Below are 16,198 nucleotides of genomic sequence, written 5' to 3'. Positions count from 1 at the left end.
TTTTTTAGGGAATCCAAACAAATATTAAAGGGTACTGGGGCATCTTCTATGCAACTTGGAATAAGGCAAATCTGATACAATTTTTAAATTGAGTTGTCCGGGTAAACAGTATATGGGAGTCCTTTGCGCTCTTCTCACAACTTTTCTGTAAGTTTAAAATTATGTCAAAAAGAAAAAAACTTCTAAAGTTATAGAAATTAAAACCATTTATACTGGCCTAAGAAGATAAACTGGTAAGTAGGACAGACTGAGAGTTCAGAAAATGATTTGTGCATTTATGAAATTTAGTATTTGCTCGTCATGATATTGAAGGCAGTGGGGAAACTGTAGATTGTTCAAAAATGATGTTGGGACTACAGGGTAACCATTGGGGGGAGAGGGGGAATGAAAATAAAATAATCACCCATAATACACTAGATTCTAACTGAATCAAAAACTTAATAAGGAAAAAATATAATATTAAAAGAAATTGTTTTTTATATTTATACCCTTGTTTTGGAGGCTTTTTTTAGAATGCCTCCCAAGGTCAAAAACATAAAGACAAGATTGAAAGGTAATACTTCATAAAAAATTAAAACTTCTTACAAGCAAAAGACACTATACTATTAACATAATTTAAAAAACAAATTTAGAAAACTTAACAATATATGATGGATAAAAATATTAAAATATAAGCAAGTATATAAAAGTACCATTGACATATCTATAAACAAATATAACATTAAAGAGCTTTTAAATCAACAAGGAATTAATGTTCTAAAAGACAAAACAGGCATTGAAAATTGACTTGTTTGCAATGCAAAAAGTACAAATAGCTAGTAAGTAAAAGAGGCTTATAATAACTAAAAATCAAAGAAGTGCAAATTCAAACAAGGAGATAGACTTCATCACCAGATTAGCAAAGAATGTAGCAAAGGTGTGTCCCAGTGTTGGCCAAGCATACAGTGGTACGACCTCTCTAGAAGGCAGTCTGACGTACCAAATATAAAATGTATAGTCTTTAAGCCCAGAGATTCACATTCTTAGAAATAATCCTGATGAGTATACAAATATAGGAACACTTACTCTGCAGTGCTCTTTGTGATAATAATAAATTAACCTAGATGTCCATCAGGAGACTAAATGCACATATCACAGTATATAAAATGGAACATTCAACTGTTTAAAAAGATGATATAGATCAGTGGTTCTCAACCTTCCTAATACCGCGACCCTTTAATACAGTTCCTCATGTTGTGGTGACCCCCCAATTTCACTGTTACAAATTGAACATAATTAAAGCATAGTGATTAATCACAAAAACAATATGTAATTACATATGTGTTTTCCGATGGTCTTAGGCGACTCCTGTGAAAGGGTCGTTCGACCCCCAAAGGGGTCGCGACCCACAGGTTGAGAACCGCTGATATAGATCTTATATATTCTTTCATTGAAAGATGTCCATAACTGTATTTTAAAGATAGCAAAGTATAATCCCATTTAAGTTTTTTAAAAAGTCACATTATTTGTTAGTATATTTTTTAAGTCTAAAATGAGATAAATGAGACATGAAAACTTAACGTTGATCTTTGGTAAATTATGGGATTACTACTTATCTTATTAATATCTATATTGGGTGAAGTTTTTATACTGCACTGTTTTTTCCCATAAAAGTGACTAATGCCCTAACCGGTTTGGCTCAGTGGATAGAGCGTCCGCCTGCGGACTCAAGGGTCTCAGGTTCGATTCCGGTCAAAGGCATGTTGTACCTGGGTTGCGGGCACATGCCCAGTGGGGAGTGTGCAGGAGGCAGCTGATCGATGCTTCTCTCTCATCGATGTTTCTAACTCTCTATCCCTCTCCCTTCTTCTCTGTAAAAAATCAGTAAAATATATATTTTTTAAAAAAGTGACTAATGCCTTTTGGAGGAAAAAAATCAGGGTATTAATATAAATGTAAAAATAACTTTTTAATAATATGTATGTGGCCCTAGCTGGTTTGGCTTAGTGGATGGAGCGTCGGCCTGCAGACTAGAGGGTCTCAGGTTCCATTCCAGTCAAGGGCACATGCCCGGGGTTGCAGGCTTGATCCCCAGTAGGGGGCGTGCAGGAGGCAGCCAATCAATGATTCGCTCTCATCATTGATGTTTCTCTCTCTCCCCCTCCCTTCCTCTCTGAAATCAATAAAAATATATTTACAAATAATAATAATATGGTGTGTTTGTAAATGATCAAGAGAAGGTGCAGAAAAACGTGGGAGGAAATCCTCCCACTGCTACAAATTGGCAGTGATGACAGGGATGAACCAATAAAAAGTCCACAGGAGAAAACAGTTATTGTCAGCCTGGCACCCAGCTCTGACCACCCGAGGTTCCGTATTGCTTTGGAACATTTCCCTGGGTACAATGCAGTTCCCAGACTTCTATGTCACTATAAAAAGAGTCAGTGGAGGTCACAAAATGGTAGTAACTACATATTCCTAACCAGAAGTCTGGACCCACGGTTTGACAAATGGGAGTACACAAAGAGAGCCAACGGGCAGTATTAAAACTGTCTTTCTCTTAATCCTGGCTAAACTTGGGGAGTTTTTCTCCTCCTCCTACTCTCCCCCCATAAAAACAATAGGGTGATTCCCTAGGGGAGTCTCTACTTCAGCTGAGGAAATATACTTCACAAGGGAGAGAGAGGAGAGCCCCGTGCTTACACTTAGTACATAAAAAATGAATCCCCCACTGCAGCCTACATAATAGCATAACCGACATAAAGTAACAACATAAAAGGACACATCTTCAGAATGCACAATGGATTAAAAGAATTACCTACCAGAGTTCTAAGAATGGTCTTAACTGACAGAAAGTGTCTGGCTGTATCAATTAAAATTCCTCTATGAGGAAACCTTGGAGAATCACTAATGGTGGATTCATTGACGGTGAACTGTAAGACAAAATAAATTTTGACTTATTTTCAGAAATTTCTCTTGACATGAGCTCAAAAAAGACTACATCTATCTATGCAAGTATTGGATAAAATATATTAATTTAAAGCCCCCCAAAAAGTGTGAAATTTACATTTACCAGCTAACATAAATATTTGGGGAGAAGAAATCTTCAAGAGGTAATAAATAGCTAAAAAGCTTGCATTTTTCTTGTAGTAATCTGTCTATCCAAAAATGTTAACATATGATAATCATACTTACAGTCCCATATGCATCTTGATATATTAACTGGCTAAAGGTCTCTAAACCTAGGGAAAGTAAAATTTATAATTTATTGCATAATTTACAAAATAACAAATTGAAATAATAAAAGTTGTATTATCCAAACACAGAACCATGACCAGGTAAAGCAAATAAAATTAAATACAGGGTGTCCCAAAACATGTATACACACTTTACAGCTGCTAGTTCAATTTATGTTTCTTTCTTTTCAGCCAGGCTAAGCTTTGAACAAAGGAAATTCATCCTAAAATGCTACTGAAAGTTTGAAAATCCAGTTGAAGCGCAAATAAGGCCTTTATAGTTATTCAAAGTGTGTATACATTTTGGGGGGGACACAATACACACACTTTAACAGATGATAACTCACTGAATTTTCATTCCTTTTCAGGTTTAACTGATTTGAAATAATGGACGAAGCCAGACTAAACTTTGAACAAAGAAAATTTATCCACTAGACTTTTTTGTGGGGATACATAAAAGATAACATTTATGGCACAAAAACAGCAACAGTGGACGAACTGAGGGCACACAAATACCAAATGAAATAATTCTTGATTATTTGCGATTCCATTGCTTTGAATTATCAGCAGTGCCTGGACCAGAACGGTCATCAGTTTGAAAACAGGCGTTGACCAAAAACATTATTCTTTTCTGTAGATTCTTTTAAATTTTGAAAATGAACTGTATGTTAACAAACACTTTATAATCATTCAACATGTGTGTACATTTTGGGGACACCCTGTATATAGTGTTATACCTTTACCCTCTACATATTTTCTAAAATCAAAGCTCAATTTTTTTAAAAAATCCTGTTGCTATAAATAAAGTTTTATTTCATTGTTAATTCCATTTACATTATTTGTAATGGGAAAAAATGATTCAGTTTTCAAACAAATAGCTTCTCAAAAGCCTTCCGGAACAAATTAAGTTCAAGAACCAAAGTTCCACTACATATATCTAATCTAATAAAAGAGAAACATGGTAATTGGCATATGACCGCTACCCTTCCCATTGGCTAATCAGGGCAATATGCAAATTAACTGTCAGCCAAGATGGCGGCCGGCAGCCAGGCAGTTTGAAACTAACATGAGGCTTGCTTGCTTCAGTGACGGAGGATTCCAACATTCCCCGCCTGCGTTGCCCAGCTCTGAGCCTGCAGTTTGAAACATTTTAACAAATATAGAAGCGAAAAAAAAAACCCAGAAACCAGCTTTCAGCGAGCTGGGATCTCAGAGCTGGAGTCAGAGCTGGAGTTATACACTGTTTCGATTACCTACTTTCAGCAGCAGAGGCCTAAGAGCTGGAGCCTCAGAGCTAAAGCTGGCCCAGAATTAAAAAAAGAAAAGAAAAAAAGGAGCGGTTGGGAGCTTCCGTCACCCGTCAGCCTGAAAACGGCCCTCAGCCCCTCACCCAGGCTGGCCAGGCACCCCAGTGGGGACCCCAACCCTGAAGGGTGTGTGACCAGCTGCAAACAGCCCTCAGCCCCTCACCCAGGCTGGCCAGGCACCCCAGTGGGGACCCCAACCCTGAAGGGTGTGTGACCAGCTGCAAACAGCCCTCAGCCCCTCACCCAGGCTGGCCAGGCACCCCAGTGGGGACCCCAACCCTGAAGGGTGTGTGACCAGCTGCAAACAGCCATCATCCCCTCACCCAGGCTGGCCAGGCACCCCAGTGGGGACCCCCACCCTGATCCAGAACACCCTTCAGGGCAAACCAGCCAGCCCCACCCATGCACCAGGCCTCTACCCTATATAGTAAAAGGGTAATATGCCTCCCGGCACCGGGATCAGCAGAGCCGAGAGGCCTCCCGGCACCGGGATCAGCGTGACAGGGGGCAACACCCAAACCCCCTGATCGCCCTGCGGCTGTGTGTGTGACAGGGGGTGGGGCCACAACCTCCCTATCCGCCCTGCTCTGTTCGTGACGGGAATGCGCCCCAACCTCCTGATCAGCCCTGCTCTGTGCCTGATACAGGGGAGCTCCCCAACCTCTGATTGCCCTGCGGCTGTGTGTGTGACAGGGTGCGGCGCCCCAACCCCCCCAACCCCACGGGCCCTGCTCTGTGACAGGGTAGAGACATAACCTCCCCATCGGCCCTGCCCTGAGTGTGAGAGTGGCGGCGCCCCAACCCCCTGATCGGCCCTGCTCTGTGGGTGATAGAGGGCGGCGCCACAACCCCCACCCCTCCCACGGGCCCTGCTCTGTGTGTGACAGGGGATGGTGCCACAACCTCCCCATCGACCCTGCCTTGAGTGTGACAGGGGGCGGTGCCCCAACCCCCAATCGGCCCTACCCTGAGCGTGACTGAGGGTGGCATCGCAACCTCCCGATCCGCCTTGCTCTGTGCATGACAGGGGGCGGCGCCCCAACTCCCCAATCGGCCCTGCTCTGTGCATGACAGGGGGCGGTGCCCCAACTCCCCAATCAGCCCTGCTCTGAGCCTGACCAGGGGCTGCACCTAGGGATTGGGCCTGCCCTCTGCCACCCGGGAGCAGGCCTAAGCCAGCAGGGCGTTATCTCCCGAGGGGTCCCAGACTGCGAGAGGGCACAGGCCAGGCTGAGGGGCCCCCCCTTCCCCCCCAAGTGCACAAATTTTTGTGCACCAGGCCTCTAGTATATATATATATATATGATCTTCAGTGGTTCTCAACCTTCCTAATGCCGTGACCCTTTAATACAGTTCCTCATGTTGTGGTGACCCCCAATTTCACTGTTACAAATTGAACATAATTAAAGCATAGTGATTAATCACAAAAACAACATGTAATTATGTGTTTTCCGATGGTCTTAGGCGACCCCTGTGAAAGGGTCACGACCCACAGGTTGAGAACCACTGATCTAGATGGTAATGATTGCAGTTACATTTATAGTAAGTATATACTGATATATTTATGTTCTATTTTGAAGTAAGATGATCATGCCATTTTTATTATGACTATAAAACATGATGATTATTTGATTATTTATATGTGATTATTGTATTTGAGATAATGCTCAACCTGAGTCAAACCCAAAGCTGCCTTTATTTTTAAGTACTGTAACTTTGGTTGGTTAGCTCACGTTAAAGACAATGATCCTTTTTAAAACTTACTATTTGGGCCCAGCCTGTGTGGCTCCTGGTGTGTGCCAGTGACTCTTCCTTACCATGTTTTCTCACAAGACCCTCAGAATCAAGTGATTCCTGGCTAAGAGAGAGAAGCAGCACTGTCCCATTCCCCAGGGCATTCAGATAAACATTGGTAATAAGATCAGATATGACTCCCAAGAGAAGACACTGGAGAAGAACCCGGCTGAGCTATAAGGACTCCCACGTGAGATGGCACATGTATTCATGCTGTGTCAGAATCTTTAGCATCTTACCATATCAAGCTGAAAACATCACCACTATATGGACAGTTGGACATATTTTTATTGGGAATATGGTTTTCTCTTTGTATGCTACTGTACTAGTAGGTTGGTTCAGTAATAAATATAGGAGAACTTTTATTTTAGTAAACAACCAAAAATAAAATTGGAGGGGAAAGGCAGCAAGAAGTGACAGTGAAACAAAGTCCCCTAATCAGATCAGGTTGGGGCCATGTATAACCCCGGAACATTCCAGCTCTGATAGCATCAATGAATTACAGCACTGCATGTAATAATCCTCAAGCTTTTTTAAAAGGTCAAATTGAAATCACTTTGGAAATATTCAACAAGCCATTCCTTCAAGTGTCTAAGGAAGCAAAGTTTTGCTGTGCTTACTTTCCCAAAGCACCAACTGAAAATCTTTCTTTACTGGAAAGTAACAATGAAACTACATAGATCTTACCTCGTAATACTCCCCAGACTCTGTTGGCCTTGAGCAAAGCCACTGGTTCTTTTACAACTAAAGAATCTGTATTGGGAATTAAAAAACAAGTTTATTAATCCCTCAAAGACACACAAGTAACTTTCTAAACAAGTAACTGGTATTTCTAACCAATCTTTTCTCCTGAGCTCCAGACCTGTTTCTCCAGCTGCCTTGCATACATTGTCACTTAGATGTCTCCTAGATTCCTTTGACGCCACATGCCCCAAACTGAATTCTTCCCTCGGTCCTGCTCCACACACTCCACCAGCCTGTCTCCACAGCACCCACCCTTGCCAGCTGAGTTGTTCAGGTTGGGATCTTGGGTGTTATCTCCATGATTCCTCATTTTTCCCTCCAGGAGAGTTATTACCTCCAACTGCCCGTCAACCAAGTAGGGTTTATGGTTAAGCTGAGACTTTGTCAAAAGTGCAAACGTTCCTCAATACCCATAATTCCTTTGTGCAGCCTCTGGTATCACTCAAATCTTCCACTCCCCACAAGACCAGACTTATCTCTACTCCTTTCCTTCTGCTTCTCTGCTTGCCCTGCACTGACCTTTCCCAAATAACACCCTAAATCTGCCTTAAGACTCACTTCCTAACTAAGGTTAGCTCAATTCAGCTTTGTCCCACACAATAAAAAGCTCACACTCATCTAGGGGCTCCAATTGGCTGCTACTAGGCCTGGGGGCGGGGAAGAGGGGCCTAAATCTTTCAGTCCTTGAAATCATACTTTGCCAAAGGTGGCCCCAATGGTCATCATAGTTTTTACAGTTTGGGGTGGAGCCCCCGCAGGTAAAGTAAAGCACCAGACAGCACAAAAAACTAAAGGGTGACTGATGCAAACAGTAAAGAACTCCAGGGCTGCAGGTTAATGACTCAATATTGTATCTGGGCTACATCCTCACCCTCCGCTTCCTCCACCACCACCATCCAGACAAAGACGAGATAGTTGGCTGCAGGTACCAAAAGAGGCTTATCAACAGCCAATAATCATGTGACCCTTTCAGGTGACAGTCTTCTGACAAGGTAGCCTTTTCTATCAGAAGACCAAGTGATGAGTTAGCTAAAGTCCAAGCTAAGTACAGTACCACTATTATGACTACAATCTAATCTTGATTCCTCTCCAGCTATATCAAATCTTGACCTAGAGCTCACAGTTCCATTGGTCACTGTGTTAAAAAACAAACATGTTTTGCCATGTTATGTATAGTTTGAGATCTCCCAGAAATAGCACAGTCATCTAAAAACATTATCATGTTGCATGTACTTGATGCCAATTATTTTCCAATAAATTGAGGACTGGCTGATATTAAAAAGGATTTTGATTCAACTCAATGCAAAAACCACAATTATAAAGCAGAAGGAGAAACTGTTTTCTAAATGAACACATAAGCTACAGAATTTCAATATTTATTTCAAAACCAAATTTTTAGTTTTAACAATGATTACCTCCCTGATTTGAAATGGGAGGGGCATCTTTGACTCTTCAGTTATCCCTTCCTGTACTTTTTAAAAATATATGTATTTATTAATTTTTTTGGGAGATAGAGGGAGAAATATTGATCAGTTGCCTCCCCCACACACCCCAACTAGGGACCGAATCTGAAACCTGGCCATGTGCTCTAACCAGAATCAAACCAGTAACCTTTTGGTGCACAGGAAGACGCTCAACCAAAAGAGCCACACCAGCCAGGGCCCTTTCCTGTACTTTTGCACTTTGGTTTTAAAGGGCGTACATACAAAGAACATCAATATATTCTCCTTTAAAAACTCTGAAATGTTATAGGTCTCCTTTGAGATGCCCACTCAACTCCCTCTATTGTCCTCAGAAGAAACATCAGGCTTTTCATAGGCATTTTAATACCTATAACATGAAAATATAGGACTGCTCTAATGTGTGTTCCTACTGACACATAAACACACAAGTAAATTGTATCAAACACCCTTGATATATGTAAATATTTCTCTACAGTAGAAACTAGTCCACTTCTGTTTCTGAGGGAGTGCAGTGTTTACTAGGAGAGAATGCCGTAACACTTGTCACTTCCTTTGACATTTCCTCACACTGGAACAACCACTGATAACTTATTTCCGTTTGTGTGTGTTACTTTTATCATCATCATCACCTTGTTTAAACTTAAAACTAGTTTATCCTTCCATGAGGAAATTTCATAACCAGCTTGTCTCAAGAAACTCCCTTTTCAGAATCAAAAGGGTTTGCAAAACTGAATGGAAGATAAGCTGTAACTCTCCAGTCTCTATTTTCTGGAATGTATGTCCTTGTATTACTAACAGTCAGCAAAGATTCCTTGATAATTTAATGACCATTTCTATCTTCTTCAGATTGCAAAACCTAATTCATATATAGTGTCTGAGTGCTGTCTGTTAAATGAAATCACATGGCTAATGTTGGCAAATTACCTTTATCTCTTCCAAGAACGGCTGCAGCATTGAAGAGAAATGTATTAAGAAATCTATACCATGAGGATGGGGCAGTCTAAGGACAGAGGAGTCACTCTTTTCTCATATACAGTATCCTTTCTATTTTTATACCCAGCTCACCAGTCTGCTCTCTCTGCACTAATCTGTGTCACCCACGTCCTCATATTGCTCCTCTTTGATTCCTTGATATAATTCCACACTATTCCCATTCAGCACACCCTACGGGAAAGGTCTGCACAATTGCTTCTAAAACAATTACGGAAAAGCCATAGAGAATATTTTAGGCAACAAAAAAATAACGTAGCTAGCCCTAGCCGGTTTGGTTCAGTGGATAGTGTCAGCCCGCGAACTGAAGGATTTCAGGTTCTGATTCTGGTCCAGGGCACGTACCTCAGTTGAGACTTGATCCCGGGCCCTGGTCAGGGCTCCTGTGGGAGGCAACCAATCAATATGTCTCTCTCTCGTTGATTTCTTTTTTCTCTCTATTCCCTTCCCTTCCATTCTCTCTAAAAATCAATGGAAAAATATCCTTGGGTGAGGATTAACAACATGATTTTTAAAAAATCATGTAGCTACATATTGATTATATTATTGAGCAAAGGAAATACTTCCCCTCTCCCAGAGTTCTGCATTATCTTTGTGTCAAATTATATTATAAATAGAGATCATGAATATAAGCATAGATCTGTCTTCAAAATAAAAGTTAAGAAATTAGATGTCCAAAAATAAGGGATTAACCAAGTTAGTTATGGCACATCCAGTAACAGGACATTACTTAGCCATTAAAAACGATGTCTCAGAAATAGAAAAACATTAGTAAAATACATGTTTATAATGTTATATAAAAAAAGCAAAATACAAAAATCACATGTACAAAATCCATTTTCATATCATTAACATGTTTATGTATTTGTAAAATGTTTAACTGTTTTTTTACAAAATTTGAAATAACAGTGGTAAACTGAGTGCTGGAGTTATGCGGGATTTATTTCCTCCATTTACAGCACTTTTATCATCAGATTTTAATGGTAATTTTAAAAATAGGAATTATAAGTGCACTAACCAATAACTCACAATAGTTCATGGCATGAAGACTGCTTTTGGCACTTAAATCTGTAACAGCTTTAAATGCACATTCACATTACACAGGTACTCACAGGACTCATCTGAAGAAACACTGGGATACATCTCACATTCTGAGTCACGGACAACTGAGACGAGAAGTTGCTGTATGTCCGCTTTAACGTGAAATTTAGCAGGGAGGTGATACAACAGGTGGTCTCCAAAAATATAGTTATGATATCTGTGTGAGAAATAAATTCAAACAAACTGTAAACCACTGAAGCTTTAAATACATATGTGGTAGCAGACATTGTCATTGACCCCTCAAATCCACGCTACTCCTTATTAGTCCAAGTACAGCAGGGGTGGGGAAACTTTTTTCGGCCAAGGGCCATTTGGATATTTATTTCACCATTCTCAGGCCACACAAAATTACCAACTTAAAAATTAGCCTGCTATATTTGGACAAACATTTAATTAACTCACCTATAATGCCTTGGCAGGGCCAGACCAAACAGCTTCGAGGGCCTTTGATGGCCAGCGGGCCAGATGTTCCCCACCCCTGAACTAGAGGCCCTCATCCCAAACTGCACATTGGAATCACCGAGGAAGCTTTTTGAAAATACTGATGTCCAGACCTTCAGAATCAGGGTCTTGGGAGAGTAGGATCCAGGCATGGGAATTTGCAGAGTTCCCCACACTCCCAGGTGACTCATGAGAAGTCCCCAATAAGAGCCAATTATCAAACCAGTGATGGTAATCCAAACTGGCATGAACAAGCCAGTTCTGACCAGTAATGGGGTGGGGAGGAGGTATAGTAGGAAGTTTCCTCTCCTCTGTGAGCCACAAGAAGAAAACTTTGTATGTGATACCTGGACCAGTTGCACCCACACTAAAGACGGCAGAGCACAGGTGGAAAGAATACTGATTTCCTAAGGATCCTGGTGGGCCAGTTAGCTGTGCCTGAAATCCTCCCTGCCTCTGGACTTCCTGATGTGTGAGATAATAGGCTTTCTTCTTGCTAAGCCAGACTGAGTCAGGGTCCTGTTATCATCCAACAAAAGTATGCAAATGCATAAACCTCCAAGAAACATCGCCAGACCACAGAATGCTCACTAGGGCCTTGAAAATGTAACATATGCTATTACTAAGTATCAGAGAAAGAGGATATTAAATAAACACTTAACTATGATAAAAGATTAGATTGTTTAAGTATTTGTTGTGGCTTTTTTTTTAAGGGCATCTCGCTTTTAAAAAAATGCTTCTGTTGATTTCAGAGAGATGAAGGGAGTAGATAGAAACAGCAATGATGAGAGAGAATCATCCATGGACTGCCTTCTGCACGGCCCCGACTGGGGATTGAGCATGAAACCTGGGCATGTGCCCTGACCAGGGATCGAACCAGCAACCTTTTGGTGAATGGGATGACACCCAACCAACTGAGCCACACTGGCCAGGGCTAAATATTGTATAGGTGCTGATAAGCCAGAAGGCTGTGTATGCTATCTATGTGTAAGAACGTCTTGTGTTTTTCAAAAGTGAGGAGAGGCAGGAAAGTTCCGATGAATTTGGAAGTGTATGGAAGGTAACCAGTGCGAAGGGAATGGAGAAGGCGCTGAGGGCCCTTTTCATAGAAAGGCTTGGACAGATTCAAAAGGAAACTGAGATCACTGATCTATACTTAAAAATGGTTAAAATGGTAATCTTATGTATATTTTACCAAATTAGGTGTTGGCTTGTCCCAGATAAGGAAAATACTGGCCCTGGGTATTAAAACTCTAGCAGCAAACTCAGAGGGCTCAGAAGCAGTGGCATCCAAGGTATAGGCATACCTCATTTTTGTTTGTTTTTTACAAATTGAAGGCATACAGATTACAACTCATTTTATTGCAAGGCTGGCTTTATTTCTGTGGCTGGAACTGAACCTGCAGTATCTCTGAGGTGTGCCTGTATGTGGGTTAATCCAGCCTTTTAGGAACTGAGAGTGAAGCTATTTGTTCATTTAAAAAATGACTAGGCCTGGCCAGTGGTTCTCAATGGTTTTGCATCAACCTATGAAGCAGGAAGTAAGGGTTCCATTCCTGGTCAGGGTTCAGTTCACAATCAGGGCACATGCCGGGGTTGCAAACTCGATCCCCAGTGGGGGGCATGCAGGAGGCAGCCAATCAATAATTCTCTCTCATTGTTGATGTTTCTATATCTCCCTCTCTCTTCCTCTCTGAAATCAATTAAAAAATATATCTTTAAAAAACAACTAGCATGTGACGGACCTGGTTCCAGAAGCTGAGCAAGCACCAAGCTTTCTGCCGGCAGACTGCTCCAAAGCAGTGTCTGTTACAGAAGTCAGGCTTGCAGAGACAGGAGCCACGGGATTCTGAACAATCTGGGGCCAGGCTGTGTGTGTTCCTGACGGCTGGAAGCTCTGGATCACTTCCTCTAAATCTTTCCAACCCATCATGCTTTTCCTCTGAAACAGACACTGCCCCTCCTGAGTTCCTAGAACGCTCACCTGAATGCTTGCAAGTCTTAGCCACAGGGCTGTTTTACAAGCTGCTTCCTAACAAGGCAGGGTATAATTAACAGCTGCTTCACACCCAGGGCACGACGAGTTAGGCAAACTCCTGCCCTGCCTCTGAATGCCAAGCCTTGTTTTTACACCATCTCACAGCTGATTCAAGTCCGGGTCACCTCACCATTGCTGACTTGTCACCCATGCTTTCTTGCATGCTCACCTCACTTCAGCCTATCACCAAGTTCTTGTTTGACTAGTGGTATGGCCCAGAGGAAACTCCAACCTTAAAAACCAAGTCCCAAAGCCAGTATGAGGATGTGTGCCCAGCCGTGATCTTCCTTTAGATGACCTTCAGGTTCTTTTCCGTCTCAATACCCCCCAAGGCAACCAACCACCTGGTTTTTACTTCTTCACCTGGTCTCTAGCCACTATGACCGTAAAGGCTCATTAGGGTGTGCCTAGAATGAAGGTAACAATACCATCCAGTTGTACGAAACTGAAGGAGAGAATGAGGCCCCTCTGCTATCAGCATCTGGGGCCAGCAGGTGTTCTTAAGCTAGTTTTGCGTTTTTCCACCAACTGTTTGGTGTCCTGCAGGTACAATTCGGCTACAATACCCACTGGAAACAGACACAAAATGCGGGGGTGGGGGGTGAGGGGGGGTGGGGACAGTACCTAGAGGATGTGGTTACAACCCTTCAGGGCACTAACTCACCTACACACACCCCCGCAGTGAGGAGACAGCATGTGGCATGAACCATCTCCCCAAATGCAATCTGCTTTGTGTGCTGTTAGCAAAGCTAGGCTGTGGGCGGCCTCCCCTTTACACCATTCACCCGGCCTGGGAGCTGCTAAAGGAGGACGCGGCAGCTGGGAGCACGTGACAGCTGCTGGGAAACAAAAAGTCAGATGCCGCAGCGCGCTGACCAAAGTCATTAGGTGCGAACATCAAGCGTCTTGGAACAGGGCTTTGGGAAGGGAAGGGAAGGGGTGTACTAGGCAGTGCGCTCCGACCTAAGCGCTTTCCGCCATCCCAACTGTTACCAGACTGGGGGTGGCTGGGGAGCCGCCTATAAATAACAACCAACTTTGAGGAACCCGGGTCCCCAGGCTTTAAGCACTCCTCTTCCTCTTGAACTCGCTTCAGATACGAAGCTGCCGTTTCCCCTTCCTCTCACCCTCTCCCCGCCTCCATCCACCCTTTCCTTCCCTCCGAGGGGAACATGGTCACAGACTCTGAGCAACCTGCTCCACTGAGTGTCCCACACGCGAACCAGGGTCCCCGGGCACCAGGCTGACCCGGCGAAGGCAGGGGGGGGGGTGGGGAAGAGCTTGGGCGTCGTTCCGGTTCCGAGCTGGCTCTGCACCTGCTAGAGTAGACTTTGGTCAAGTCTCACCGGCTCGGAGACCGTTTCTTCATCTGTGAAATGGGGCCAAGAGCGCCTTCGGGGCTCGGCGCCTGTGCAGGTGCTGAGAGGCGCCCGTGTCGCCCCCGCCCGCGCCCAGCACAGCGCCCCAAGGTGGCGCGCACGGTCCCGGGCGCCCCGGCCGCTGGGCGCGGGGCAGGGGCACTCACCGCCGAAAGGCCTCCTGCAGGATGGTGCAGGAGGAGCTGGCCTTGGAAGAGGGGTCGTTGGCGATGTGGAAGTCGTCGGGGGAGAGGTGCAGCACGCGCGGGGCCATCTGCACCGACAGCGGCAGGGGCCACAGCGCCGGACCCCGCGTGGCGAAGGCGCGGGGGACCTGCGCCGCCAGCAGCGCCAGCGCCGCCAGCAGCCCGGGCAGCCTCGGAAGCGCCAGCCCGCACAGCTCCATGGCGCTCGGCAGATCTCCCCGGGGTCCGCCGGGCTCGGCCCCAGCCGCACCTTAAGCCCGGCCCAGCCCCGAGGAGGAAGCGCGGCGCGGGCGTCACCGGGTCAGCTGACCGCGCGCCCCGCCCCGACTCCGCCCCCGAGGGTGGGACCCGGGAGGCCGCCGCCCGCGCTCCACCTCCTCGCAGCCGGAGCCCGGACCCTGCGCCTGCGGTCAGGTCCTCCCTGAACCTGCAGCGCCCAAGCCGCGATCACCCCCCGCCCCGGGTACCCCACCGCGAGCAGCAGGTCCCTGCGGCGGTGCTTTCATGTACTTGTTCATAAGCCCAGGCTTTGCCATACGCATTCATTAAAGCCTCCCACCAGAACTCCCCAGGGCAGCGTTTTGAACAGGTGGGAGGCTGAAAACGATGCCGAAGGTATTCCGGGAGAGAGTATCTTGGGGGTGAGGGTAGAAGACTTTTTAAAACTTCAGAAGGACACCGTGGACCAAGTTAATAGATGATACAAAGAGGGAATATATTTGTAATGAGGGACTCATATTGTCAGTATAATTTTCAAAAAAAGTTATGACCATGACTCTATTACACAACAGAATGAAAATGTGTCAAATATTTTATTCAACTCATTAATTAGTCAGTTATTATAATGATGCCTGGTTTAAAGGCGATTTAATAAAGCAAAATAGTTTTAAAATTGGGTAGTTTCATAGTGACTCAGCCCTATGTGTCTGAAACTGGGCACTCCCATCCCCACTCCAGAAAAAAAGAAATTGTTTATAATAAATTCCCAAGAGCAAGGTAAGTATGTATTTCAGACAGGTCTCTATCCTATATAATAAAAGGGTAATATGCAAATTGACCCTAACCAGGAACGACTGGTCACTATGACACGCACTGACCACCAGGGGGCAGATGCTCAACACAGGAGCTGCCCCCTGGTGGTCAGTGCACTCCCACCAGGGAGCTCTGCTCAGCCACAAACTGGGCTGAGGGCTGCAGGCGCAGCAGTGGTGGTGGGAGCCTCTCCAGCCTCCACAGCAGCACTAAGGAGCACTAAGGATGCAGACTGTTGAACATTCCCTGAGGGCTCCTGGGCTGGAATGTCTGACTGCCAGCTTAGGCCCACTCCATGGGGGATCAGGCCAAGAACAGCAGGTGGACATCCCCAGAGGGGTCCTGGACTGCAAGAGGGGTGCAGGTCAGGCTGAGGGACCACTCCCCCCGTCCAAGTGCATGAACTTGCATGATCTGGGCCTCTAGTATATAATATTTGGAGATAAAGCAGCATATTTAGAGCACGCAGAAACAATGTAATTGAATCCAATGTGGCAGGGATAAAAAAT

General features: G+C 44.4%; 2 protein-coding genes across 7 annotated transcripts in view; one reads left to right on the top strand and one right to left on the bottom strand.

The window, feature by feature from the left end:
- The window catches only part of GFM2 (GTP dependent ribosome recycling factor mitochondrial 2), a 61,223-nt gene extending 57,184 nt beyond the window's left edge, over positions 1–4,039 (top strand). Inside the window, exons 22-23 of one of the 2 annotated variants that reach the window (XM_036310913.1) lie at positions 3,408–3,505; positions 3,584–4,039. The gene's annotated coding sequence lies outside the window, so the exon portion shown is untranslated. The remainder of the gene's footprint in view (positions 1–3,407; positions 3,506–3,583) is intronic. The other variant, XM_036310914.1, reaches the window with a different exon arrangement.
- The window catches only part of HEXB (hexosaminidase subunit beta), a 28,142-nt gene extending 13,206 nt beyond the window's left edge, over positions 1–14,936 (bottom strand). Inside the window, exons 1-5 of one of the 5 annotated variants that reach the window (XM_036310927.1) lie at positions 14,619–14,936; positions 10,626–10,771; positions 7,004–7,069; positions 3,175–3,221; positions 2,802–2,912 (exon numbers count right to left, since the gene is read on the bottom strand). In XM_036310927.1, the coding sequence (XP_036166820.1) occupies positions 2,802–2,912; positions 3,175–3,221; positions 7,004–7,069; positions 10,626–10,771; positions 14,619–14,857 (609 nt within the window). In that variant the 5' untranslated portion in view covers positions 14,858–14,936. Of the gene's footprint in view, positions 1–2,801; positions 2,913–3,174; positions 3,222–7,003; positions 7,070–10,625; positions 10,772–11,016; positions 11,764–14,618 lie in introns of those variants that run through there. The other 4 variants (XM_036310928.1, XM_036310926.1, XM_036310930.1 and 1 more) reach the window with 4 other exon arrangements.
- Between the last annotated feature and the right edge of the window lie 1,262 nt (positions 14,937–16,198).

This window comes from Myotis myotis, unplaced genomic scaffold, assembly GCF_014108235.1.
Source record: "Myotis myotis isolate mMyoMyo1 unplaced genomic scaffold, mMyoMyo1.p scaffold_m19_p_5, whole genome shotgun sequence".
In the NCBI taxonomy this organism is placed as follows: Eukaryota; Metazoa; Chordata; class Mammalia; order Chiroptera; family Vespertilionidae; genus Myotis; species Myotis myotis.
The sequence above is the reverse complement of the archived record's forward strand: the minus strand, read 5'-3'. Positions and strand labels throughout refer to the sequence as shown.